This window comes from Chiloscyllium plagiosum, chromosome 18 (genome assembly GCF_004010195.1).
Source record: "Chiloscyllium plagiosum isolate BGI_BamShark_2017 chromosome 18, ASM401019v2, whole genome shotgun sequence".
NCBI lineage: Eukaryota > Metazoa > Chordata > Chondrichthyes > Orectolobiformes > Hemiscylliidae > Chiloscyllium > Chiloscyllium plagiosum.
The window spans coordinates 10057986-10083942 of NC_057727.1; the positions used below are offsets into that span (position 1 = coordinate 10057986).

The 25957-nt window shown below is 45.1% G+C and overlaps 1 protein-coding gene across 1 annotated transcript in view; it reads right to left on the reverse strand.

The window, feature by feature from the left end:
• Positions 1–23651, reverse strand: part of LOC122559240 (semaphorin-3A-like) — a 172746-nt gene extending 149095 nt beyond the window's left edge. Inside the window, exons 1-2 of the mRNA XM_043708621.1 lie at positions 23500–23651; positions 23109–23265 (exon numbers count right to left, since the gene is read on the reverse strand). Coding sequence (XP_043564556.1) covers positions 23109–23265; positions 23500–23535 — 193 coding nt within the window. The 5' untranslated portion in view covers positions 23536–23651. The remainder of the gene's footprint in view (positions 1–23108; positions 23266–23499) is intronic.
• Positions 23652–25957: the final 2306 nt, after the last annotated feature.

A 25957-nucleotide genomic window follows, 5' to 3' on the forward strand; every position in this document is an offset into this window, starting at 1 on the left:
AGAGGTGGCCAAATGGGAGCAGCAAGTGAAACGTAACACTAGTGGGAGAGCAGCACAGCTAAAATGATATGGCTTAATGCAATTTATTTTCCATGACACTACAATGCATTTTCCATTCCAGTTTACCTCTCAGCCACCCTTTGAACTGGAGCTGACTGTTATTGTCAATAATGTGCACCACTGGTTCACTCACTGAGAAATGACGGACATCAAAATAAACTCTTTCGATATTTTAATGATTCGCCAGCTTCGCAGAGATTACTCCCCAACTAAGCAGTTACCGCGGTCTGTAATTCACATTCCAGATGGGCAGGAAGTAAAAGGGAATTGGGCCAAATATCTGAAAAGGTTCCACATCCAAAAGCTGTTAAAATAAAATGACAATAACCATCAGAAAAGTACTCCACACGCTTGGGGCCAGTAAGGTGGTAAGTTACGGCCTGTTTTGAAAAGCAGCTACACCTCACCTGGCGCAGACACCTGATTGAGCAGTAAATGCATGAAATGACTTATTGAGTGAGCTTTCCTTGTACACCAGTTGCTTTAAATAAACAAACATGCAGGCATTCAAGATGGCAATGCTATGATGGCCTTCATAGGGAGAAGTATTGAATACAGGAGTAGGGATGTCTTGCTGCAAATAAGCAGGGCGTTTGAGACCATACCTGGAATGGCGTGTACAGTTTTGGTCTCCGTATCTGGAGGATGTCGTTGCTATAGAGGGAGTGCCATGTAGGTTTACTAAAGGACTCCTGGGATGGAGGGACTGACTAATGAGGAGACATTGCATTGGTAAGGCTTCTACTCACTGGAGTTCAGAAGCACAACGGGAAGGTAAGGTGGATGGGGAGAATCTCATTGAAACCTTCCAATTCTAAAGGGACTGGGCAGGGTTAATGTAGGAGAAACGTGCCCTATGGCAGGGAAGCCTGAATCAGGGTTCATAGATCAAGGATAAGGGATGAACCATTTCTGACTGAGATGAACAGATATTTCTTCACCGAGAGAGAGTGGTGAGCCTGTGTAATTCATTAGCACAGAGAAAGCAGTCGAGGTCAAAACACCAAATATTTTCAAGGAGTTAGATTAGATTAGATTAGATTAGATTACTTACAGTGTGGAAACAGGCCCTTTGGCCCAACAAGTCCACACCGACCCGCCGAAGCGTAACCCACCCATACCCCTACATTTACCACTTACATAACACTACGGGCAATTTAGCATGGCCAATTCACCTGACCTGCACATCTTTGTGACTGTGGGAGGAAACCGGAGCACCCGGAGGAAACCCACGCAGACACGGGTTAGATATTGTTCTCAGGGCTAAAGAGATCAAAGGACGGGGGTGTGGGGGGGGGAGGGGATGGAAAGTAGAAATGGGCTACAGAGTTGGTTTAGTGGTGCTGGAAGAGCACAGCAGTTCAGACAGCATCCGAGGAGCAGTAAAATCGATGTTGTTTCGGGCAAAAGCCCTTCAGTGATCATTTGAATGGCATAGCAGCCTCGTAGGGCCAAATGGCCTACTCCTGTTCCAGGTTTCTGTGAGTTTGGAAGGAAGTTTTATTCACGGAGGTTGCAGGACTCTGGCTGTGCAGAGATAGTATCCCTACCTTTGGGCCAAACAACTAAGTTCAAGTTCTACCTGCTCCGGAGATGGGTCATCACTTGGCTGCACGGTTTGAACCAAAATAATTTCCAAATGGGGCTGATCATTGACCATTGCACTAGACTAGAGATTAGTTATTAACAGACATTGGATGTGGATCATTGGACGAGTGTGGGGATCAAATCCTGACGACTTAACGAAGCTGATCGTTATGTCTTAATACTATATCTATGGTTAAAAAGAAGAAATTCCCTGACACTTTTCTCTGATCCTGAAACACTTTGACAATTGTCAGCTTAAGATTGTATATCAAAATGAGTGAAAGCTTCATGCTGCAACATTTGAAGTCCTGGGGTGTTTTCTTTTCCTCTAGTTCCATAAATTACTGACTGAAACCTGGACAGGAGCTAGTTTTGAAACATGGAGGAGTTGAGGGCAACAACGAACTGGCATGAAGGAACAATTGAGGCCTGGGCCAGATCAGTCACGATTGTGCATAATGGTGGGACAGACTGGAGGGGCTGAATGGCCTACCCCACTCCAATTTTTAAAGTTATGTTTATGTAATGTTACACTCAGGTGTAATAAATATCACAGTCATAAATATAGTCAAAAACAGCCACAAGAGGTTTCTTTCAATTGGAGAGACAGTTGCACAATTAAACTGAAGTCAAGAATGTATATTACTGAATATATCACATCAGGGAATCCTCCACCTTCCCAGCTTCAGCTCACCTATCAATGAATGCATATAATCTATAAATCTGATGATCCCAGTTTGAAAACCTATTAAAACAGTTGAAAAGCACAACACCAGGTGATAGTCCAACAGGTTTATTTGGAAGCACTAGCTTTCGAAGCGCTGCTCCTTCATCAGGAAACCTGTTGGACTATCATCTGGTGTTGTGTGATTTTTTAAAACTTTGTCCACCCCAGTTCAATACCAGCATCTCAAAATTATAAAAAAAAACAGTGGCTCAGTGGTGAGTATTACTGCTCACAGTGCTAGGGACCCAGGTTCAATTCCACTGTCAGGTGACTGTGTGTGAAGTCTGCACACATTCTCCCCCAGTGTCTGAATGTGTTTCCTCACACAGTCCAAAGATGAGTAAGCTAGGTGGATTGACCAAAAGGCATCTGAATGGATACATGAACAGGAAGGGTTTAGAGGAATATACACCAAATGCTGGCAAATAGGACTAGATTAATTTAGGATATCTGGTCAGTATGCACAATTCAGACCAAAAGTTCTGTTTTCATGCCATACATCTCTATGCGAAATTGCCCTGTAGTATCCAGGGATGGGCAGATTAGCCATGATAAATGCGGGGTTATGTGGATGGGTTGGATCGGAGTGGGATGCTTTTGGGAGAGCTGGTGTGGACTCGTTGGGCCCACCTGCCTCTTTCCACAGAGTGGGGATTCTGCGATTCTAATCTTGTAAAACCATCACTGCTTCTGGAGTTAATGTCAACAGAGCCCGCTCCTTTCAACCAAAGTAACTTGCAAATATTAGTAGCCGCTGACAAACTAAGTCACAGGTCACGGATCTAAAACCTCCTCTTGGACTTCAGATTACAGGATTATCCATCGTCTGTGAGCACACAGCACTGCCTTGTCCTTTGTGCCCACCAACAGTTCCACGTGCAGCATTTCCCCAGACTATTAACTTGAAGTAGCTCTAGTTAAGACATATTTAAACTAATTTTGAGGCAAGGAATCAGGTGCCAGAATTCTTCGCTTAAAAATAACCTTAGGGTCTTGTAAGCATTTTCACATTCATGCACAAAACTTTAAGCTTCCCGAGTTTACGATGGAGAAATTCACTGCACGATCCTGGCAAGATCAAACTCCTTCAGCACAGGGTGGCTGCTTTGAATCCTATTTATTTGACTTTTAATGTCACTTACAAGTTGTTCTGACCAGAAACTTGGCACTGACATTGAAAAGCATAGCAAGGGGCCCTCTGCGCTGTGCTGTTGGGAGGAATATCTGTGGCTGACAGCATCACCCAGGCATCATAGTCTGCCAGCTAAAGAGGTCAAAACCAAAATTAGCCAAATGCAAACGGAAAGGATGGGCAATGCCTTTCAAGCTTGAAAATGATACAACATTACAGCACAGCAAGAGGCCCTTCAGCCCCTCACTCCTGTGCAGAAGAACCATCCTGGTTGCCTGCTCTTTCTGCATACCCTCTCAGTTATTATTCCTTTCAGCAAAATTCTGTTTAAATTTTACCGTCAAACTTGCTTTTACTGTTCTTTACAGCTTTGCACCAGAGGTTACAATAACCCACTGTAACAATCTGGAACCACAGCCTCCACGTCAATCCCCACTTCGAAGCCTGGCATTGAAACAGCCCCCTTATGAGGAATGTGTACATACCGCCTGGTTAAACTGGCAGCATTCGGTAAGGAATTAAAAATCCACTGGCGGACAACTAGAAATGTGACAGCTGCTGCCAACAGCTGGCTCTCCATCGTCAGTCAGTCAGTCAGTCAGTCAATCTCTCCTCTGTAGCCATGCCAGTGGCTGGTTTGCAGATTGTGAATTCGTGCTGAGTAGGGAGCAATGTTGAGGGTCCACATCTGCCCTAACTCTGGCCATGTTGAGCCACCGTACAGAGAACACTACCCACCCACGACCACAGCATGCCCCTAAGCCTTGGTCAGTGCCAGTTGTAACTTTGACAGTAGGATTCCACTCTGAGTTAAAAGATTGTGGATTCAACATCCATTCCACAGAGGCAAGCAGAAAAATCTAACATTTCAGTCGAGTTACTGAAGAAGCATTGCCCTGCCAAATGTGCTATAGTTCAAATAAAAGAGGAGAGAGCTTCCTGTTTAATATTTATTCATCAACCAACAGTACAAAATGGAACATATGATCATTTATTCCATTCATAGCTGTGTGGGGATGACCAGATTATTTTGTTTTCATTTTCCCTACTATAGGGCGGCATTGTGGCTCAGTGGTTAGCACTGCTTCTGCTGCCTTACACTGCCGAGGGCCCGGTTCAATTCCAGCCTTGGGTGACATCTGTGTGGAGATTGCACGTTCTCCCTGTGTTTGTGGGTTCCCTCTAGGTTCTCTGATGGACTGACCATGTTAAATTGCCCATTGCATCCAGCACCTGCTGGGTGGATTAGCTATGGGAAATGCAGAGTACGGGTGGGATTCTCTTCAGAGGGTTGGTACGGCCTGCTTCCACACTGTAAAGAATTTGGTATTGTTTGAGAGATATTTATTGGCCAGGGTCCCAAAGTAAACTCTCATTCTTCACAAAATTAATGCAACATCTCTTGGAATCGTCTGAAGGGCCTTTGTTTACCACTTCGATCTGTAAAGGGCATCGCCAACAGTGCAGCACTCTCTCGGTGCAGCAGAGCAGTGTTAGCCTTAATTCTAGTGATCAAATCCTCTGCAGTGAGCTCAAAGCCACAAACCTCTGAGTCAGCAGGGGAAGGGTTCTGTCATGAAGCCACCACTCAGTATTCCTTTCTTGACTGTGAGCTGGATTCAAATCCTGTTACCAGAGAAAGATCGAGTGCCCAAACAAACCCATTATCTCGGCCTCCATCTTAGCTGAATGTAGCAGCAACTTTCTTTAAAAATGGTAATAACTCTTACACCAGAAGAGCTGAACAAACATGTTTTCCTCAAGTGATAGCAACCCTTTGAAGATAACCATATAAAATTCAAAAACAAAATGATATTAATAACTAAATTATGAGAGACATGGATAGGATAAACAGACAAAGTCTTTTCCCTGGGGTCGGGGAGTCCAGAACTAGAGGACATGGGTTTACGGTGAGAGGGGAAAGATATAAAAGAGACCTAAGGGGCAATTCTTTCACAGAGGGTGGTACGTGTATAGAATGAGTTGCCAGAGGAAGTGGTGGAGGCTGGTACAATTGTAACATTTAAAAGCATCTGGATGGGTATATGAATAGGAAGGGTTTGGAGGGATATGGGCCGGGTGCTGGCAGGTGGGAACTAGATTGGGTTGGGATATCTGGTTGGCGTGGACAGGTTGGACTGAAGGCTCTGTTTCCGTGCTGTACATCTCTATGACTCTATAAACATAGATAACACATGGGAGTTCAGCTCGGCTGTAACTTATTTACAATGCAGGCACTACAGAATTTCCTATGGAGCTGGATCGGAGTAGGATATGTTAATGAAAGTTTAAATTGAAAACAATTTTACACAATTATCATTGACTACTGTTGAAATCTGGAGTGCAGTGCCTGTAAGGCTGGTTGACAGGGAAAGCCACACACCCTTTAGCAAATACTTTGTTAATGTCATAGCAGTCAAGGCTAAGCGCTAAATGCTGGAAAGTGGGACGAGTATATATTGAATGTAGTTTTTTGTCAGTGCAGATTCAAAGGGCTGAAGGGTCTCTTCTATTCTATGAAAATTTAGCCAAGGTTTTTCCTTTTAAGACAGAGAGAAAGCTACTAGTAGATGATGTGTCCCTTGAATGGATGTGTGCATCTCTGGGTAGATTCAACAGCAGACAAGAGGGCAAAAAGCCATGCTCTTTTTTTTTACTGTCGAAGATTCCAGGTGAGGAATGGTTCCAATGGTTGCACAGAGCAAGTGCAGAAAAACAGAAGCCAATTCTGATGGGACTGAAATTCACCTCCAAACATAACTTGATGACAAGAACTCAAGAGTGATCTCCTAAACTAGTTTTCATTACACATTGGATTCTAAGAAGTTATCATATTTTATCCTTTCATTTCCCATTAGTTAGCATGAAATTCTTTGTAAAATCCGATTTGCGTTGCCTCTCTCTGAAGATTACTTCACTTTCCCTACAGAGAGGGGAGATCGCATAAGGTATTGCTGCTGTGTGAAATTAGCTGTTTGGATTAATGAACCATCTCTTGCATGTCATTATTCACTTATGTTAATAAGGTGAGATATAGCATTAATTTGGAGATTTTAGTTTCCCTTAATTTGCCCCAGTAGGATATTGAAACTTTACCACGAAAAGTGAATCAGCAACATATTACATTTTACAAAACGTAGGAGCTCATTAGGGTATCATTTGGTGGTGCTCTGACCACTGGATGGGAAATTCTAGACTCCAGGCAGAAGAAGTGAGGACTGCAGATGCTGGAAATTACAGTCAAGATTGGAGTGGTGCTGGAAAAGCACAGCAGGTCAGGCAGCATCTGAGGAGCAGGAAGATCGACGTTTCAGCCAGGGGCTCTTCATCAGGAATTAAGGCAGGGACCCTCCGGGGTGGATAGATAAATGGGAGGAGGGTGGGGCTGTGGAGGAGGTAGCCAAGAATACAATAGGTGGATGCAAGTGGGGGTGAAGGTGAAAGGTCAGAGAGGAGGGTGGAGCGGATAGATGGGAAGGGAGATTGGCAGGTAGGACAGGTCATGAGGACAGTACTGAGCTGGACTTCTAGACTCCAGTCCCATACTAGGGCTTGTTGGTCCATGAATGATGCCTTAGTGACAGGTCCACTGTCAGTGTGTAAACACTTCCAATTCGCAGGAGTAAGAGTGGGAGAGTTTCCCAGTCAGTCATCCTGCAGAAAACCATGGCAAACCGCAGCAACGTTTGCCCATAAAAATGACCCAAGCCAATGCTAGGTCCAACTCTCAGACAGGAGGACGAACAACAATTCTTTAAATGTGGCTTTGTCTCCATAAAGATAGCAGATAGGTAGATGTGATATTGTGAGCTCTTCCCCACTCTGAGAACTGAGCACAGAAACTGAACCAACACTTCAGTGCAGTATGGAGGGAGTACCATGTTGGTGATGGTGGTGCCATCTTTCAGCTGAGATGAGACACTTGAATACTAAACACCCCTTCAAAAGAAAAGCAGGAAATCTTCCTGGGGCCCTTACGTTACAATCATTCCTGAATATTGAGCCACTTAGCTCATCATTATAAACAAAACATTTGCTGTGTTTGTCAAAACAACATTGACTACATTTCAATTTTAAAAATCTATTGACTGCAAGGTGCTTTGGGACGTCTTAAAATGATTCTGGATACTTTTTAAAAATCACAAAATGCAATTTCAAACTGCACTGTTGGAATTAGAATTAGGAGAGTTTACATCACACCATGTTATTTAAATATCAACATGGTTTACTTGCAATCTCAAAATTCCCATTCACTTTCTACTATGTTATATTACCCTCTCTGCAATTTTCCAACATCACCTCATGACCTCCAAGTGATTTTATGAATGAACTAAGGGCAGTTTACAGTCATGAGCTTGCTGTCAGGTTTGGACCTGTCACTAAGGCATCATTCATGGACCAACAAGCCCTAGTATGGGACTGGAGTCTAGAATTCCAGCTCAGTACTGTCCTCATGACCTGTCCTACCTGCCAATCTCCCTTCCCATCTATCCGCTCCACCCTCCTCTCTGACCTTTCACCTTCACCCCAACTGGCCCAACCAAATACCAATTAGCACCATTCAAGTCCTAACATCCGATTAGGAGACCCAAGGACCATTGACCCAATAGACCAGTGGTGCAATTGCCTATTCCGCTTTGAGGATATTAATTGAAATAATCTCAAAATCCTTAAGTAGTGAAGATCCAGATACAAGGGATGGGAATAGAGATGGAGGGGCCTGGATAGGGAACCAAAGACACAATTAGAAAAGAAAACTGCTCCACCATTGATAGCCAGTTCATCAGCTGTCAAGGCCTCAGATCTCAGAATGCCCACCCTACATTTCAGCTCGATGCAAATCTCACCTTCCTCTTTCAAGATGCTCTTTGGACCCTGCCTTTTTGAGCATGGTTTTGGTTATATGTCCTTACAGCACCTCACATTGCTTGGTATTATACTCTGTAATACTGCCATGAAGCACGTTGGGACATTGTGTTAAAGTTGAATATAAGTTGTTGTTTTATATAACATTGTCCATTCTAAACAAAAAAGAAAACCAAGACAATTTCTCACCCTTCCTTTCTAACTCCTGTCTCCAGTCAGTCAGTGCAGGGTGTGCTGATAAGACATATTTACCAACATCTCTGATACATGAAAGAAGGGTGAAATTTAACATTGAAAACTAAGTTTCTTTCACGTATGTCCTGACTAAAGTAAAGGGCAATGCAATCAAGTGTTTGCACCCAGGAGAAATAACTGCAGCCTCTGTTGTGAAACTTGATCGAGACAAAGTGCCCACAAGTGCAGCCTCAGAGAGGGTCACAACAATAGTCACGCAGCAGGATCCATTTCGCCCAAGTTTTGCAGTTCAGATTGATGTCCACCGTGTTGACAGTAACCTGATGCCACACTCTTGTTTGGGATCTGCAAAAGCTCTTTGCTTAGCATTTGATATGAAAAACATTGAGGCTAGCTTCACATACCAGCCGATGGTGTTGAGATGGAGGGGGGATTCTGGTGTGGCCTGAAGTCAGATCGAGTGAATTGCAGAAAGAAACTCCCCCCACCCAGTCCAGCAGTAATTGATCTTCTACTGAAGTATTACATACACAGGCTAATATTAAACCTATTTGATTGATTATTATAGAATATACACGGGAATTTAAAACGCCCATACAACATAGAGTAGCATCAGATAAGCCCAAACCTTTAATATTTCTCATTTCTTCGATTCCCAACATTCATGGTCTCTATCGATTTTATTGATAAAATTACCAAGGACAGCAAAAACAACTGGCATTTAAATATTGCCTTTAATTTCATAAAGCATCCCAAGGTGCGTGGTCAGACAGCGAGTTTAACACTGAGCCACTAAAGGAGATAGGAGACCAGTGGTCACTGCTTGACCAGGATCATTATTTTCCAAACTTTCCTCTCTTGGTCTTCTTAAACTCTGGGTTAGCCATCCTCTACCTTCAAGCTATTCCTTAATGCATCGAGACCTGGTGTCACCCTATTACCTGCTTATCCATTTCCTTGTTTCCTAGGACTTTTCAAAATGGTCTTACCCACTGACCACAATCGCCACAATTCTTCAGATCCCAAGTGCTTGCCACTGAACTTTAATGTAATCATTACTTGCTTCACCTCAAGATCCACCACTTTCCACTTCATTGTGCCTCTTGTAAATTGGCTTCAACCCTTCATTTAGATTGCGTTAATAATTTGCATGATTTTATACACTTCATCCTCATTGAAGAGTACAAAATTCTGAAAAGGATTTGAAATGGTAGGTGCTCAGAGGCAGTTTTCCCTGGTTGGAGAGTCCAGGGTCACAGCTCAGTCTTGACGCGAGAGGTCAATCGTTTTGGACAAAGAAGGGGACACATTTCTTCACCCAGATGGTTAGAAACCTTTGGAATTCTTTATCCCAGAGGACTGCAAATGGCCAGTCGCTGAATATATTTGAGACAGGGATAAATGGCATCGGCGAACATCCACAAAATCAAGAGATTAGGCAGAGAATAAGGGTGGCAGAGTGGTTCAGTGTTTAGTAGTGCTGCCTCCGTGCCAGGCACCTAGGTTTGATTCCAGTTTCGGGTGACTGTATACAGTTTGCACATTCTCCCAGTGTCTGCGGGAGTTTCTGCTGGGTGCTCCGGTTTCCTCCCACAGTCCAGAGATGTGCAGGTTAGATGGATTAGCCATATTAATGCAGGGTTACAGGGATAGGGTGGGATGCTCTTGATGGACTGAATGGCCTCTAACTGTGGGGATTCCATAACTGCAGGTGGTGATCAGCCATGACCTTACTGAATCAGAAAGCAGTCTTGGGAGGGGGTCAAGGGACCTGTTATTGCTACTGTTTTTAAAGCTCTTTGCCCTGACAAATTACAATAATTATGTGAAGCAGTACAAACCTCCAATGCAAGCAGATTGTGTTTAAAAATCTTAGCTCAGTGGTCTGCTGGGAGTAGCTGAGATCCAGACTGAGTTGCGCATGGAGCAAAGCCAAATTTGCAATCCAAACTGTGAGCTTTTCCTAATTTGTTCTACTGTCTCTGAAACCACTTTCAGATCATCAGATATCCTAAACAATGCAGATCTATCCATGGGAATCGAACAGAAAGCCAATGTCCTAGATTCCCAAATTGACAACAACAATATGCTGAGGACACACTTTGTTAGCAGTCAAGGATTATGGGTAAATTATGTCAATGATGTCAATGAGAAGGTTTGACTTTCTCAATGAAAATTCTCCCTCAGGAGATCAGCTTTAATCTCCAAAATGAGAATGAGGTCACAGTGCATCCTGACAGAATGACTCAGCTGTGACATTTCAGACTTAATTCCAAGCAAAAGAACGATCTGCCATCCTAGAAACATGGTCGAGTTTCTACAAATATGTATCAAAAGAAATAGTATTTAATTGACTGCAAGTTGCTTTGGGATACTGTGAGGTGATAAAAGGTACAATATAAAAAAAGTAAGTCTTTCATCTATTCACAGAAATTGAATGGAAACAAATGGAAAACTGGTTAATTGACTTGCAACAATGGTTTAATTCCTCAGGCAATTCAACAAGAACATCAACTTGCATCTTTAAAGTGCCCTTAACATGGAGAAACATTCCACACCTCCCTTAAGCCATAGAATATGGATGGAATTTAACCATCGAAAGACCTGTTTGTGTGGATGGCCACAGAGAAGCTAAAAGCATGGAGCCTCTACTTAATGCCTTGTTCCCGCTTCCAGTAGCATACAGACTCTGGTGACAAAGGCCCTTTAATACAATGCAGCCTGTACAAAACACTGCCATTAGCCTGTTTAGCACAAAATACAGAAGCCATGAATCCTGTAACCTCCTCCAGCTCTGTATCCCTCTGCATTCCCCCAATTCTGTCCCTTTACATACGCTCACCAATGGTGACTATGTTTTCTCCTCTTTGGAGTGAATTGCATTTCCAACCCTCTGCACCTCTTAACACAACCCTCAAAATCTGTCCCTGAAACCCAGCTCTTTTTTTTTCAAATCTGCCCTTATTTAAGCAGACATCAAAAAACGTTTATTTTACAACTGTCCCATCCTTATGGCACTTAACGCCAATAAAGACACAACTGAAATTGTTGCTGTTGCTGAGCTGAAACATGAAAGTTAGTGGAATGTAGAAAGACAGAGTGGAAGAACAAAAGGGGACAGATATATGACAAAAATGGGCAGGTCTCCAGCTAGAAAGATTACTTGCTTGCTTAGTTTCCAAAAGGCTGGCTTTGTAACAGTAAAGAAGCACTCTCATTGCTGATCTGTTTAGCAGACAGCCTCCTGCCAGGTCGACAGGAAAGCAGAGAAACTCAGTCAGTTCTTGAGGCACATCTGTCCCATAGATTTTGCAAATGCGCATACAATTCGGATAATGCCCCATAGGCTCAGTGTCGTCGCACATATCCGGTCTTAGCATCGTCCAGGCCCCTACTGGGGGAATGGGAGGCAAATATGTGATTTCAAGCATTCAAGTTCCTGATGCTCGAAAGCTAAATCAGCTAAAGTCACTGGCTTCTCCGTATTCAGTTTCGACTGGCAGGAAGCTGGAAGAACACTGAAAGCCAGGCAGCATCAGGATGTGCAGAAGTCAATGCTTTGCGTTACCTTCTGCACCTCCTGATGCTGCCTGACTTGCTGTGTTCTTCCAGCATCCTGCTGGTCTACCTTGGATGCCAGCACCTGAAGTTTTTTTTGTCTCCTTATTTAGTTCCCTGCCTGAGGCATGTCCTTTGTATTCAACTAATCGATGATTCTAATTGTTCTAAAGACGCTGCTTCCTTTTTACAAGGGGCAGCATGAAGTGATAGGCCCAGAGTCTACTGTTTTAATTATTCACTCGTGGGATGTGGGTATCGTTACTTGGCCTAGGATTCCTGAAGGGCATTTGCCCGAAACGTCGATTTTCCTGCTCCTTGGATGCTGCCTGACCTGCTGTGTTTTTTCAACACCATTCTAATCTTGACTCTGACCTCCAGCACCTGCAGTCCTCATTTTCGCCTAGTATTTATTGCCCATTCTCAGTTGCTCCTGGAGAAGGAGTGATGTGGAGGTGACAAAGGAGCAACACTCTGAAAGCTTGTGATTTCAAATAACCTTTTTTGACTATAACCTGGTGTCCTATGACCTCTAACCTTGAGAAGGTGGTGAGCTTCTTCTTGAACCATTACCCAGTCCACGTTCTGTTGATTGACCCACAATGCCATTAAAAGAGGGAATTCCAGGATTCTGACCCAGTGACAGTGAAAGAACAGCCATACATTTCCAAGCTATGACATTGAGTGGCTTGGAGGGGAACCTGGAAGTGGTGGTGGTGTCCCCATGTATCTGCTGCCCTTGTCCTTTTAGATGGAAGTGGTCATGGATTTAGAAGGTGTTCTTAGAAGATCTTAGGTGAATTCATTCAGACCATTGAACTCCACACAGTTGGTATTAATCTGATGCACATGCTGGCCATCTAACCCACTGTAGCAAAACTAGCTCTTTAAAGATGTGAGGAATAGGAGCAGGAGTAGACCATTCAGCCCTCTCTCATTCCCACCCTGCCATTCTACAAGGTGATACCCTAGGCCTCAAGGAGCCAATTGGAATATTTCACCAACATAATAATGGTAACTCTACCCACTCCACCTAAACTAGCTCATTACCACGACACTTGCCCAGGTCACCAGAGACATATTACAACAAAAGAACAAAGGAAATTACAGCACAGAAACAGGCCCTTCGGCCCTCCAAGCCTGTGCCGATCAAGATCCTCTATCTAAACCTGTCGCCTACTTTCCAAGGATCTGTAGCCCTCTGCTCTCTGCCCATTCATGTATCTGTCTAGATACATTTAAATGACGCTATCGTGCCCTCCTTTACCATCTCTGCTGGCAACACATTCCAGGTACCCACTGCCCTCTGTGTAAAGAATGTTTCACGCATATTACCCCTAAACCTTTCCCCTCTCACTTTGAACTCGTGACCCCTAGTAATTGAGTCCACCACTCTGGGAAAAATCCTCTTGCTGTCCACCCTGTCTATACCTCTCATGATTTTGTACACCTCCATCAGGCCACCTCCACCAACCTCAGTCTTTCTAATGAAAATAATCCTAATCTACTCAACCACTCTTCATAGCCAGTGCCCTCCATACCAGGCAACACCCTCATGAACCTCCTCTGCACCCTCTCCAAAGCATCCACATCCTTTTTGGTAATGTGGCGACCAGAACATATACAGTGAACAGTATGCCAAATGCGGCCAAAGCAAAGTCCTATATTAGCCTAGAAATTCCTGTAGGAGATTTCAGGGACATGTCTGAAGAAGGATTTAACTTCTGCTCACCTAAAGGTATTCCTTGATTTCAACTAAATGTAGTTCTGGGCAGGCAATTGGTTGTTGGCATTAAAGGTATCTGTCTTAGATGAGGGTGATGGATGGGGGTGGGGGGAATTGGGAGAGGTGGAAGGAGGAGGAGTTCCCTGTAGATTTATTCAGCTGGGCTAATAATTCAGCCTGTAAAAATAGCTCTAATCTGTATCTTCCAATTTTCCAACTACAATCCCTGGTCTGAGTGATTGATCGCTAAGGGAATCCGGTACTGTCAATCTTACGGCTGTTCCTCCCTATCATTGACGTCAATCCCTGGCAAGGTTAGCATGTCTGCATTTTGCTTTGCTAAATGGAAGCATATGGGGGGGGGGGCAGTTACATGATATGCCCTATCACCTCTAACTCTGTCAGTGAGGTCTACATGGAAGAGGTGGTAAGAGCAGGAAATGCCAGCTCTACTTCTGTTAACATTTTACAGCACAATATGACAGGGGTGAACTGTTGGCATAACCTGGTCTAAGGTTTGCTACTGCCCTTCTAAACTGTGTCATTATCTGGGCAGGGAGGTTGGCTTGGGTGGGTATGGGGGTGGGGGGGCCTTGTTGTGGCTCCACCTACTGCCCAACTCTTCCTCTCCGTGAAGGCTTTGATTTATACGCTTTGGTCAGTCACCCAAGTGGACACTGTCCATCGAATGAGCTTTGATGGAGGATATGGAGTTCGTTGCTCAAAGTCACAGGAACAGCCAATGCAGGGGAGTGAGTGTCATCAACGAAACTATAATCGGGAGCCCAGACCCTGACTGATTCTGCCCCCACCTAGATGGGACTGGATCCAACAGTAGCTTTCCTCCAGTCAAAAACCAGTGGGTCCAGATTTAAGGCGATCAGTGGGGATGGCAAGAGGATAAACTGTTTTTTAAATCCTATGAATGTTTCGGATTTTTCTCACACTGTCTATTTAGGTAACAAATCCAGATTGGAGAGCAACCTTCGAAAAAGGAACTGCAGTCAACCTGATAGAGATAGGTTAGCACTGCTGCCTCACAGCACCAGGGTCCCACGTTCGATTCCTACCTTGGTTGACTGTCTATATGGAGTTTGCACATTCTCCCAGTGTCTTCCGGGTGCTCCAGTAGTGTTCAGAGGGAAATGGGTCTGGGTGGGTTACTCTTCGGAGGGTCGGTGTGGACTTGTTGGGCCGATTTCCACGCTGTAGGGAATCTAATCTAATCGAACTGGACTGCTCGATGAAAGAGCGAATGCAGAATCAATTGGCCGAATAGCTTTGGAAGCTGCTCAGAGAAGGTTCTCTCTGCTGATTCCTGGGGAGAAGGAGTTGGCTCAGGAGGAAACATTGAGCAGGTTGGGCTGATGTCCATTTGGAGTTTTGAATGGAAGGCGAAGGCCCCCTTGTGGCACAGTGATAGTGCCCCTACCCATGGACCGAGGAAGCCTTTGTTTAAGTCCCATCTGCGCCAGAGGTGTGTAATAACATCTCCGAATAAGTCGATTAGAAAAATAGATTTAACAGAATAAGAGATGACCTCACTCAAAGACATAATTTTCTGATGGAAGGATGGATTCTCTGAGAGTCACTGATTTTAGAAATACTCTTCCACAGACAGCAACAGAGACTGGGTCATTGGGTCATTGAATACACTCAAGGGTGAGCTACGCAGAGTTTGATTGACAAAGGAGCCAAGGATTGTGGAATTCAGACAAATGAAGCGGTGGATCAGTCATGATCTTACTGAATGATGGGGTGGTACGGTGGCTTAGTGGTTAACGCCAGGGACCCGGGTTCGATTCCACTCTCGGGTGGCTGTCTGTGTGGAGTTGGCACATTCTCCCAGTGTCTGGGTGTGTTTCCTCTGGATGCTCCAGTATCATCCCACAGTCCAAAGGTGTGCAGGTCAGGTGAATTGGCCGTGCTGAATTGCCAGTAGTGTTAGGTGCATTACTCAGGGGGAAACATAGGGCAGGGGAATGGGTCACTCTTCGGCGGGTCAGTGTGGACTCATTGGACCGAAGAGCCTGCTTCCATACTGCAAGGAAGCTACACAAAGTCTGATGGGCCAAATAGCCTCCGCTGTTCTTCTTTCCCTGTGCTCTTAAATGGCCTTTTGCGTAATTCAATAACGATACAGGAATCCTGTCTGTGCACAGATCAGGCATCACAGATAAGGTCAGCTTTCTGGCCTGCTGTGATTCTTTTGTGGTTGACTTTATCAGTCGTGGCATAGATCATAGAGCAGGGAGATTATGTTGTACAAATTTTAGTTTCATACAGCTGCTCCTATTGCTTGAATGTGCAATAAGGGGGAGGGGGGGCATAATTCTAAATTGAAACCAAATAGATTAGAGGGAACAAAAGGAAAAGCCTTTTCACCCAGATGGTGAAGGGGGGTGGGGAGGGATCTGGAATGCCCTGCCTGGAGACAGGTAACCTCACACCCTTTTTTTTAAACTTTGGATGAGCATAACATTCAAGGGCCAAATATTGGGAAGTGGGATAGGTGTAGATTTGACAGGCCGAAAGGCCTGTTTTCTGTGACATGAATGTGGTGGGGCTAGGGAAGCAGTGGGATTAGTGAGCTGGCAAAAAAAGCTCTCTCAGACACAATGGGATAACGGAGCATCCTTCTATAGTTTAGACCTGGAGGACGCTCCCTGCTGTCACCGGAGCTAACCCCCCCACCCCCCTCCAGGAGAAAACACAGGGACGGCTCTAGGAAAAGGTTGCTCCTTCCCCTCTACACCCTGCTCCCAGCCCGGGAGGCACCGTCACCTCTTGATTCTGTTGTGACCCTCCAAACCTCAGCATTCGACTTCCATACAGCCCACGAGCAGATTATAAAATCCTCCAAACCAAACATTGGAAGTCACGCCTTTATCATAACACAGCAGCGATTGCAAGAATCAACTGCTTTTGTCATGGGGTGAGGGAAAAGATTTAGAAACTCCCAGGTACATCTCAAATAAAAGCAAATTATTGCAGATGTTGAAAATGCAGATGCCGGTCAGTGGACAGAGACGCAATGAAATCCTGCGTTGTTAAGATCTCTGCTTCTCAACAGTGCAAGGAAGTTTGGCAAACAAAGAAAAAAAGGGTTTATTAGATATTTATTGCTCCCACATCTAATCCCCGGGATGGTACTGCCCCTTTAAGAAAGTCCAAATTCAGAGAGTGCTGAGCTTATATACACGCTATGTGCTTTATTAGAATAGCTGACGACAAAAGCTATCTGGTAACTGGGGCTGAGGTATCTGCTATAGACTTCACAGGCTTGGAGCATGTACAAAGCCCCTAAAACCCTAACTGAGCTGACGCAACAACAGTCAAATCGGATTTTCGATTGTACCACTAGACCTCCCACACATAGTGAGGCATCAGGGTGGGTTTACACCTGGCGAAAGTGAGGACTGCAGATGCTGGGGATCAGAGTCGAGAGTGTGGTGCTGGAAAAGCACAGCAGGTCAGGCAGCATCCGAGGAGCAGGAGAGTCAATGTTTCGGGCAAAAGCCCTTCATCAGGAGCATTTACACAGGGACAGATCAGCTACCCATCACTTTGGAATTCCCTACCCGAGAGGGCTATCGATGCTCAATCCTTGGAGCACATTTAAGGTTGGGACAGGCAGCTGATTGTTATCTCAAGGAAGCGAGAATGGAAAGTAGGGTTGAAACCCAACATCAGTGGTGACCATATTGAACAGAAATACAGGGTCCAGAGGCTGAGTGGTCAACTCCTGCTCCTGTGTTAATCCATTTCACAAACTGGCATTCAGTGTGGTGCTGGGGGCCCCAAAGAGACCACAGGGGACTGTGCTGGGGAATGCGATACATGATCCTATGAACTAGAGGACCCAGATCTTTTTGTTTGAAGCAACATGCTTGATCGGGTAGACCTGAGCTCAGAGGCAGGGTATCAGCCCCAGGCGTCCCTCAATGGGGTCTCACAGTCAGAGAGTCAGAAAGTCATACACACAAGGAATAACTGTGGCAACTCGGCCCTTCAATTCTGCGCCCCCACCATTTTGAGAAAGGCAATTCCAAAGACTAGCAACCCTCGGTTAAAAGAAAATGTTTCCTCATCTCTGTTTTAGGTGGGTTCCTATCCTACTTAATACCAATGCCCTGTATTACTGAAGCATAACCTTCCTGAACCCAATTCCGCTTGAAAGGATCATAGCATGCCATTAACACTCCCGATTACTTGCTGTACGTATGCATTCAAGACCCACATTAGGGTTCATACAGCAATTTCACCAGGTTCCTCATTCTCCCCCCCCCACCCCGATATTATCCCAGGTCCAATCTTCCAACTCGGCACTGCCCTCATGACCTGTCCATCTTCCTTTCCATCTATACACTCCACCTTCCACTCTGATCTAACACCATCCCCCCACCTTTATCTACCTAATACGTTCCCAGCTACCTTCCCTCCCCATCCTCAACCCCCTCCCATTTATCTCTCAGCCCCCTTGGGCCACTCCCTCTTTCCTGATGAAGAGCTTATGACTAAAACATCGATTCTCCTGCTCCTGGGATGCTGTCTAACTGGCTGTGCTTTTCCAGCCCCACAGTTTTTGACTGATCTCCAGCATCTGCAGTCCTCATTTTCTTCTCCTCTATAGAATCATAGTCGAGAATCCCTACAGTGTGGAAGCAGGCCCATAGATTCCACACCAACCCTCTGAAGAGCATCCCACCCAATCCCTGTAACCATGTATTTCCCATGGCTAACCCACTTAGCCTGCACATCCATAGACACCACGGGGCAATTTAGCATGGCCAGTCCACCATAACCTGCATGTGTTTGGACTGTGGGAGGAAACCTTAGCAGCTAGGAGTGATCCGTACAAATGCAGCAAGACTGTGAATATTTCACATAGTCAGTGACCCTAGGCTGGAATCAAACCGGAGTTCCTGCTGCTGTGAGGCAGCAGTGCTAACCATTGAGCCACTGTGTCACCCATAGCTGTTCAAGGTGCACTTGCTGAAGGTTTCTAGACCTACAATGTTAAATCCACTCTATTAAGTGGAGGTTAGAGATCCCATGACTAACTCAGGGAAGGAAGTGGGTGTTATCCCCAGTATTCCAGCCAATATTTATCTCTCAATCAAGATCGCAATAAAAGATATAATTTGCTATCGTAAGATCCTTGTTTGCAATCACTGCAATCAGGGCAGAATGCTGCAATAGATAGAGGGCAGGAAGGTGAGATTCAGGTTTGGAAAGTATGTGAACCCATGTTCCCAGACTTTGGGGAAAACCATGCCAAATGTAGGCAGCACAGCAAACGATCATTCCCCTTTTAATCATTAAAGCATGGGCTGTGTCTCTTCAATCTCACATTACACTTCCTGAGATGACCATTTCTTCCCTCTTTCCAACACATGCCGGAAAGCCGAATTGTGCAAACACTCTCTGGAAATTTCTGCCTGCTGTTTTCCAAAAGGAATTTATTTTGACTCCCTTCCCCTTTTTGCTCCTCACAGAGACACTGCGCAGTTATACACCCCAGGAGCTCTTTGCTGTCACGAATTCCCCATTCATCTCCTCCTTGTTGTTTTTCAGATACGTGAGCTCTGCACCGGAACTTTGGATTTCATAGAAATCCAATGCGTCAAACTCAGGAACTCCTTCACTCAGAGAAACAGTTCAAACAATGATTATAGCAGCGAATGCCGACCTCCATAGACTCATCCAACACAACCAGCAAAACCCCACAACCCCAAACAGATGGCCCGTTCAACAAACCTGAGCAGTATTTAACACCTACACTTGACCTCTCTGTCTCAGAACACTAACTCTTTCAACCTTCGAAGCACAGCAGACCTGACCTGTCCAACCTCTGCCAGTACTAATTCATATTGGCAAGTTGGACAATTCTGCCACATGACTACATAGTTAAAGTTATATGTATAGAACGTGTCAGTTATGACTCAGTCAGCAATATACTGAGTCAGAACATCCTGGATTCAAATCTCACTCCAGGGACTGGAATACAAAATCCAAATTGAGATGGCAGTGCAATACTCAGCGGGAAGCTCCGTGCCAGTAAAAGGTGTCTTTCAGGTAAGACACTGAACATACATGTTTGCTGAGGAGGAGTGTAAAAAGGTCCCTAGAAGGACAGACAATATGGTCATCATTGTTCACAGGAGCTTCCTCCTCGTGAACTAACTGTGGTGCTTCTGCCATTATAACCTTAACTGCACTTCAGAAAGAACATCGTTGGTTGAATTGAATTTATTGTCACGTGTACTGAGGCACAGTGAAAAGTTTTGTCTTGCCAGCAATACAGACAGATCAGAGAGTTAAGTAGCATAGATAAGTAAATAATAGGTAAACAGCAGCAAAAACAAAAACACAGGTACAGGTGAACGTTAAGAGTTGTAACGTGCTTTGGGATATTTATTTGCAAGAAGCGATACAAATGCAATTATTTCCCTGCCCCATCAGTTCACCAACATAAGCCCATCAGTCAGTGAGCAGCCTAACCATTAAAACAGTTTTTTTTACTGGGTTAAAAAAAAAGACATAGTTGCACCCATTTGGACATGGAGATGCAGGAGACAACACATTGACATGTGTTTCCCTCGATTGTTTTTTCTGGAAGAGGGCACTAGCCTGAAGCCAAAGGATGCAGAAATATCAGAAACAGGAGCAGGCCATTCAGCCCTCAAGTGCCATTCATGTAGGTCATTGTTGATCTTCTATTTTAACACCACTTTCCTACATTATCATATCCTTTGATTCTTGTTACTATCTAGAAATCTGTTGAGTTCAGTCTTGAACACTCAACATTTTTCACTTTACTTAGGAACATGTGACAATAATAAATCAAATCAACAACTGAACATCCACAGTCCTCTGGGGTGAAAAACTCCGAAGATTCTGATGGAAACAATTCCTCTTTATCTCGGTCCGAAATAGCCTATCACTTACTAACAGTCTATGTACCTGGTATTGGACCCCAACTTTTCCACTAAGGCTAACATCCTTCCTGCATCCAACCTGTCGATCCCGGTGGCCCGAGGCATGTGCTCCACATGAAGCAATGCTAATCAGGTGTCTCTCCTACTGTTACTGCCTGCTAATGGCATGTATTGAAAGGACTTTCTGGGTCGATGCTCAACCTGTTTCCCCATGTTAGAGTTGCACTTTCAATGGTTATCAAAGCCTGGAGTAGAAATTATATAAAGTCAGAGTTACAGAGCTATACAGCACGGTAACAGACCCTTTGGTCCAACTCATCCATGCCAACCAATATCCTAAATTGGTCTAATCCCACTTGCCAGCACTTGGCCCATATCCTTCTAAAAATTAGTCTCATTCCTGAAGAAAGGCTTATGCCTGAAACGTCGATTCTCCTGCTCCTTGGATGCTGCCTGGCCTGCTGTGCTTTTCCAGCACCACGCTTTTCAACTCTGGTCTCCAGCATCTGCAATCCTCACTTTCTCCATATCCCTCTAAACCCTTCCTGCTCATAAACCCATCCAGATGCCTTTTAATGTTGTAATTTTACCAGATTTAACACTTCCTCTGGCAGTTCATTTCATACACGCACCACCTTCCATATGAAAAAGTTTCCCCTTAGGTCCCTTTTAAATGTTTCCCCTCTCACCCTAAACCTATGCCGTCTAGTTCTGGACTCCCCCACCCCAGGGAAAAGACCTTGGCTATTTCTCCTTTCCATGCCCCTCATGATTTTGTAAACCTCTATAAGGTCACCCCTCACCGTCCAGCACTCCAGGGAAAACAGCCCCAGCCTGTTCAGCCTCTCCCTATTGCTCAAATCCTCCAACCCTGGCAACATCCTTGAACGTCTTTTCTGAACTCTTTCAAGTTTCACATATCTGGGGCTTCTAGATCAGAGGCAGGAATGCTACCTGCTGTGCAACAGGACTCCCTGCACTCATTGATAAGCACAGGTATCAGCTCCAGCATTTCAGTGCCCCTGGAATCACACTGGCTGCCAAACTCTATATTAAAAGCACCCTCTGGAAACAGGTGTTGGGTGCCAACACCATTACTCTAAGGGCTGAACGGCCTACTCCCATTTTCTAAATGCAGCATAGGCTCCGGGTGCCTGTTTAGAAGAACAGAACCATGGGAGACCAAGTAAAAGGAACTTGGTTTCATTTCCAGTGGGTTAAAGGGAACCCGGATTGTGCTAACTCAAAGCCGATCCGCTGCCTCCTGGAGACCATATCCCACTACCACAGAAACAATGCAGATGTTGGCTGGGCAGAGACTAGATTCCCTGTGCCAACTCTCGATGGGATCACCCATGCTGAGATCTCACTGTCCATCCAGGCGGGGGAAACTGAGGGTTACAAGCAAGTCAGGAAATACCTAAGAGAGCTCAGAAGAGCCATGAGGAGACATGAGAAGTTGTTGGTGGATAAGATCAGGGTAAACCCTAAGGCTTTCCATAGGTATGTCAGGAATAAAAGAATGACGAGAGTTAAATTAGGGCCAATCAAGGATAATAAGCGGGAAGTTGTGGAGTCAGAGGAGATAAGGGAAGCACTAAATAAATATTTTTCGACAGTGTTCACTATAGAAAATGAAAATGTTGGCGAGGAAGATACAGAGATACTTGTATCTAGACTAGAAGAGATTGGGGTTCACATGGAAGAGGTATTAGAAATACTGCAGAGTGTGAAAATAGACAAGTCCCCTGGGCTGGATGGGATCTATCCTAGGATCCTCTGGGAAGCAGGGGAAGAGATTTCCTAGCTTTTGGCATTGATATTCAAATCATCATTGTCTACAGGAATAGTGCCTGAGGACTGGAGGATAGCAAATGTGGTTCCCTTGTTCAAAAAGGGTAGTAGAGACAACCCTATTAAGTACAGACCAGTGAGTCTCACTTCAGTTGTCCCGACTTGAGGATTAATGGGGTGGTGGGTCTCACAGCCGCTTGGGGGGGGGTATGCGGCTTACTGTGCGCGGGTTAGCCGCCAAAGAGCGACCGTACACCGCCTTGGACAGCCTGAAGTGGTGAAAGGGCGCTATGTCAATGCACGTCTCCCCGCGCTGTGATTATATGCAGGTGGAGCGCAGCTCGGTGCGGATTAAGTCTGGGCTGAGATTCGCTGCCTCTCCCTGCCCGAGTGTTTCAGAGATCACTGAGGACAGAGTCGAACAAGAATTGGGGTCTCACCTGCAGAGACAAACAAGGGTGGGAGTGTCGCCCTGGAATGAACCGGGTCGCCCTCCAATCCCGGACAAACAAAGTTACTCACCCTTGTAAGACAGCTTCAGCCTGGGCTTGTTGCTGAGGGTTCTGCCCTGGGTTCCAAGCGCCTGCACGATGAGCAGTTGGAGTAAGAGACACTTGGACAGGGTAGGCATGGTCAAAGTCTCCGGCTTGGAGTTGCTCCCTACCCTCTCAGTCAAACCCTACAGAGAGAAAACAAAAACAAAAACAAATGCAGGAACCACACACAGCGGCTTTAGACCGAGCCCTTTTCCAAACGGTGAGACTCCCAAAGCGGGCACACAGGTACGAGCAACGCGGGGAAGGAAAAGCCGAAAGTTTACACAGAGTCCCCACCCTTTTAAATAAAAAAAAAGGAGCTAATGGGAGGGTGGGAAATAAATAAATAGATTCCACTTCAGCGAACCAATTCCAACCTGCTGCGTCCCTCTATGTTTCTGCGCTGCACACATTCCTTGCTCCCCATTCTAAAAGCAACAGTTCCTGGAATCCACTTTTAATTTAGTCAAGCCCTCTTGTGACTGTTTGCAGCCGGACAGGTACAGAGAGGAGGGTTTTGTTTTTGCAAATGATTTCCTCCTCCTACCCCGATCCCCTTCCCCGTGTTACCTGGGTTTGTGTCTCGCTGACAGGAGCCTCCTTTTCCAGCCTGAATATGTCCCTGGTATAGCTACATTCTCCTCAGTGTGCGAGGCAGCACTGGCTCACAGGGATGCAGGGAAAGGGAGGGGTGAAATGCGTGCGTCTGTGTGTGTGTGAGAGAGAGAGAGAGTGCAAGCACGCTGCACGGTGAAAAAAATATATATAATGAACAGAGAAGCCGCTTTTCAACTTTTTCAAAGCGACCCTGCTAAAATACTTAATCTCCCTTCAGTATTCAACAAGGCGGTTGGGGAGGGGTGGTTGGTAGGATGTCAGATGTGAACCACAATAGTGAAGGCTGCTTTTTTTCTGCCTGTGTGTTTGTGTGTGTCTCTCTCTCTCTCTCTCTGAAGGACCATACAAATTGCCGAATAAATTACACAGCCCAGTGACCCAACTGATGATAGACAGACTGCCCAGCACCAGGCAGTGGTCCAGGGGTGTGTTGTGCAGAGACACCCAACCCCCATTATTTCCCCAAACTCCTTCCCATCAAACTCTGAAAGATGAGGGTTGAATTTTTAGAGAGGGATGTTCTGTCTCGCTGTACTGAAGAGGCAAGTGTGGGGAGAAGTGTGACTATAATGGGGAGGCAGACACTCTCAGAGAAAAGGTGCCACTATCCTCAATGTGTCTGATAGTGACTTTTCCTTTTAAAACTTGGCTTTCTGACAGTGCTCAATGGATATGAGGTTGATGCCCGCTTCCATCCAGCAATCTGCTTTTTAATTTAACCCTCTGACTCCTGACCCGCTTTACCTAATGGTCCTTTTCCACCCGACGCTATATCTGTCAGGATGATGAAAAGGGAGAGCTGACGGGGAAGGTTGGGTTAAGTGTATAAGTGATTCCCCACATGTTTCAAGAGCCATCAGGGTCCAATGTCATATACTCAGTTATGAGGGAGCTCATGGTTTACTACAATGGGACAGTTCGATCGGGAGACGCAGGCTGTTTGGGTTATTAGATTTATGCAGTTAGCACTCTGAAAGAGTGATGAGCAATCAAAGAAAAATATTTGACATTCACAAGTGCCTTTCACATTTTTAAGGCATTCCAAAGTGCTGCACAGTCAACTGATTTATTATAAAGGATAGTCACCATTGTTAACTGGACAAGTGGAGCAACTAACTTGTCAGTTCCCACAAATCACAAATGAGATAGTGGTTGTCTGGGGAAGGACATCAGTCAGGACATAACTCCGCTGCTGTTCACTCAAGTGGGATGATTTATTTACACCCAAAAGGGCAGGCAGGACCATGTTTTGACATAGAATCCCTACAGTGTGTAAACAGGCCCTTCGGCCCAACAAGTCCACATTGACCCTCTGAAGAGTAACCCACCCAGACCCATTCCCCTACCTTACATTTACCACTGACTAATGACCTACCCATCCCTGAACAGTATCAGGCAATTTAGCACAGCCAATTCAGCCTAACCCACACATCTTGGGATTGTGGGAGGAAACCCACAGGGAGAAAATGCAAACTCCACACAGACAGTCGCCCAAGGCTGGAATCAAACCCAGGTCCCTGGTGCTGTGAGACAGCAGTGCTAACCACTGATCCACCATGCAAGACATCCCATGCAAAACACAGCATACCTCTGACAGTGTGACACTCGCTCAACGCTGCACTGAAACGCTGACATTGATTGCTCACTCAATTCTGTTGAGAGGGATTTGATCCTGACAAGGTTATTGATACAGAGGTCAAGGAACTATCAGCTGAACCAAACCAATATGTGTAGTAATGGAGTACCTACAATGTAGAAGGAAAGGTCCTGAACTCCAGCAAAAATATGGATTTCTCAGATATGTATTCTTGGTTTTCCAGAACAAGGAGTTGACCTTGACCGAGTGTTGCAGACTGGCACATTCCAAGGTCCATGATGATGTGTTGAGGGACACAGTGAAACTTGGGACACTTTGCATCAATGTCTAAGGTCATTCATGGAATGTGTGTGCCACTGACTGGGCCAGCATTTATTACCCACCCCTAATTGCCCAGAGAGCATTTAAGAGTCAACCACATTGCTGTGGATCTGGAGTCACACCAGGTAAGGATGGCAGTTTCCTTCCCAAAAGAAAGGGTTTTCTTCCCTTGACAATGGATTCATGGTCATCATTAGACTCCTAGTTCCAGATATTTATTGAATTCAGATTCCACCATCTGCCATGGCAGGATTCAAACACAGATCCCCTGAACATTAGACCACACTTAGAATATTGTG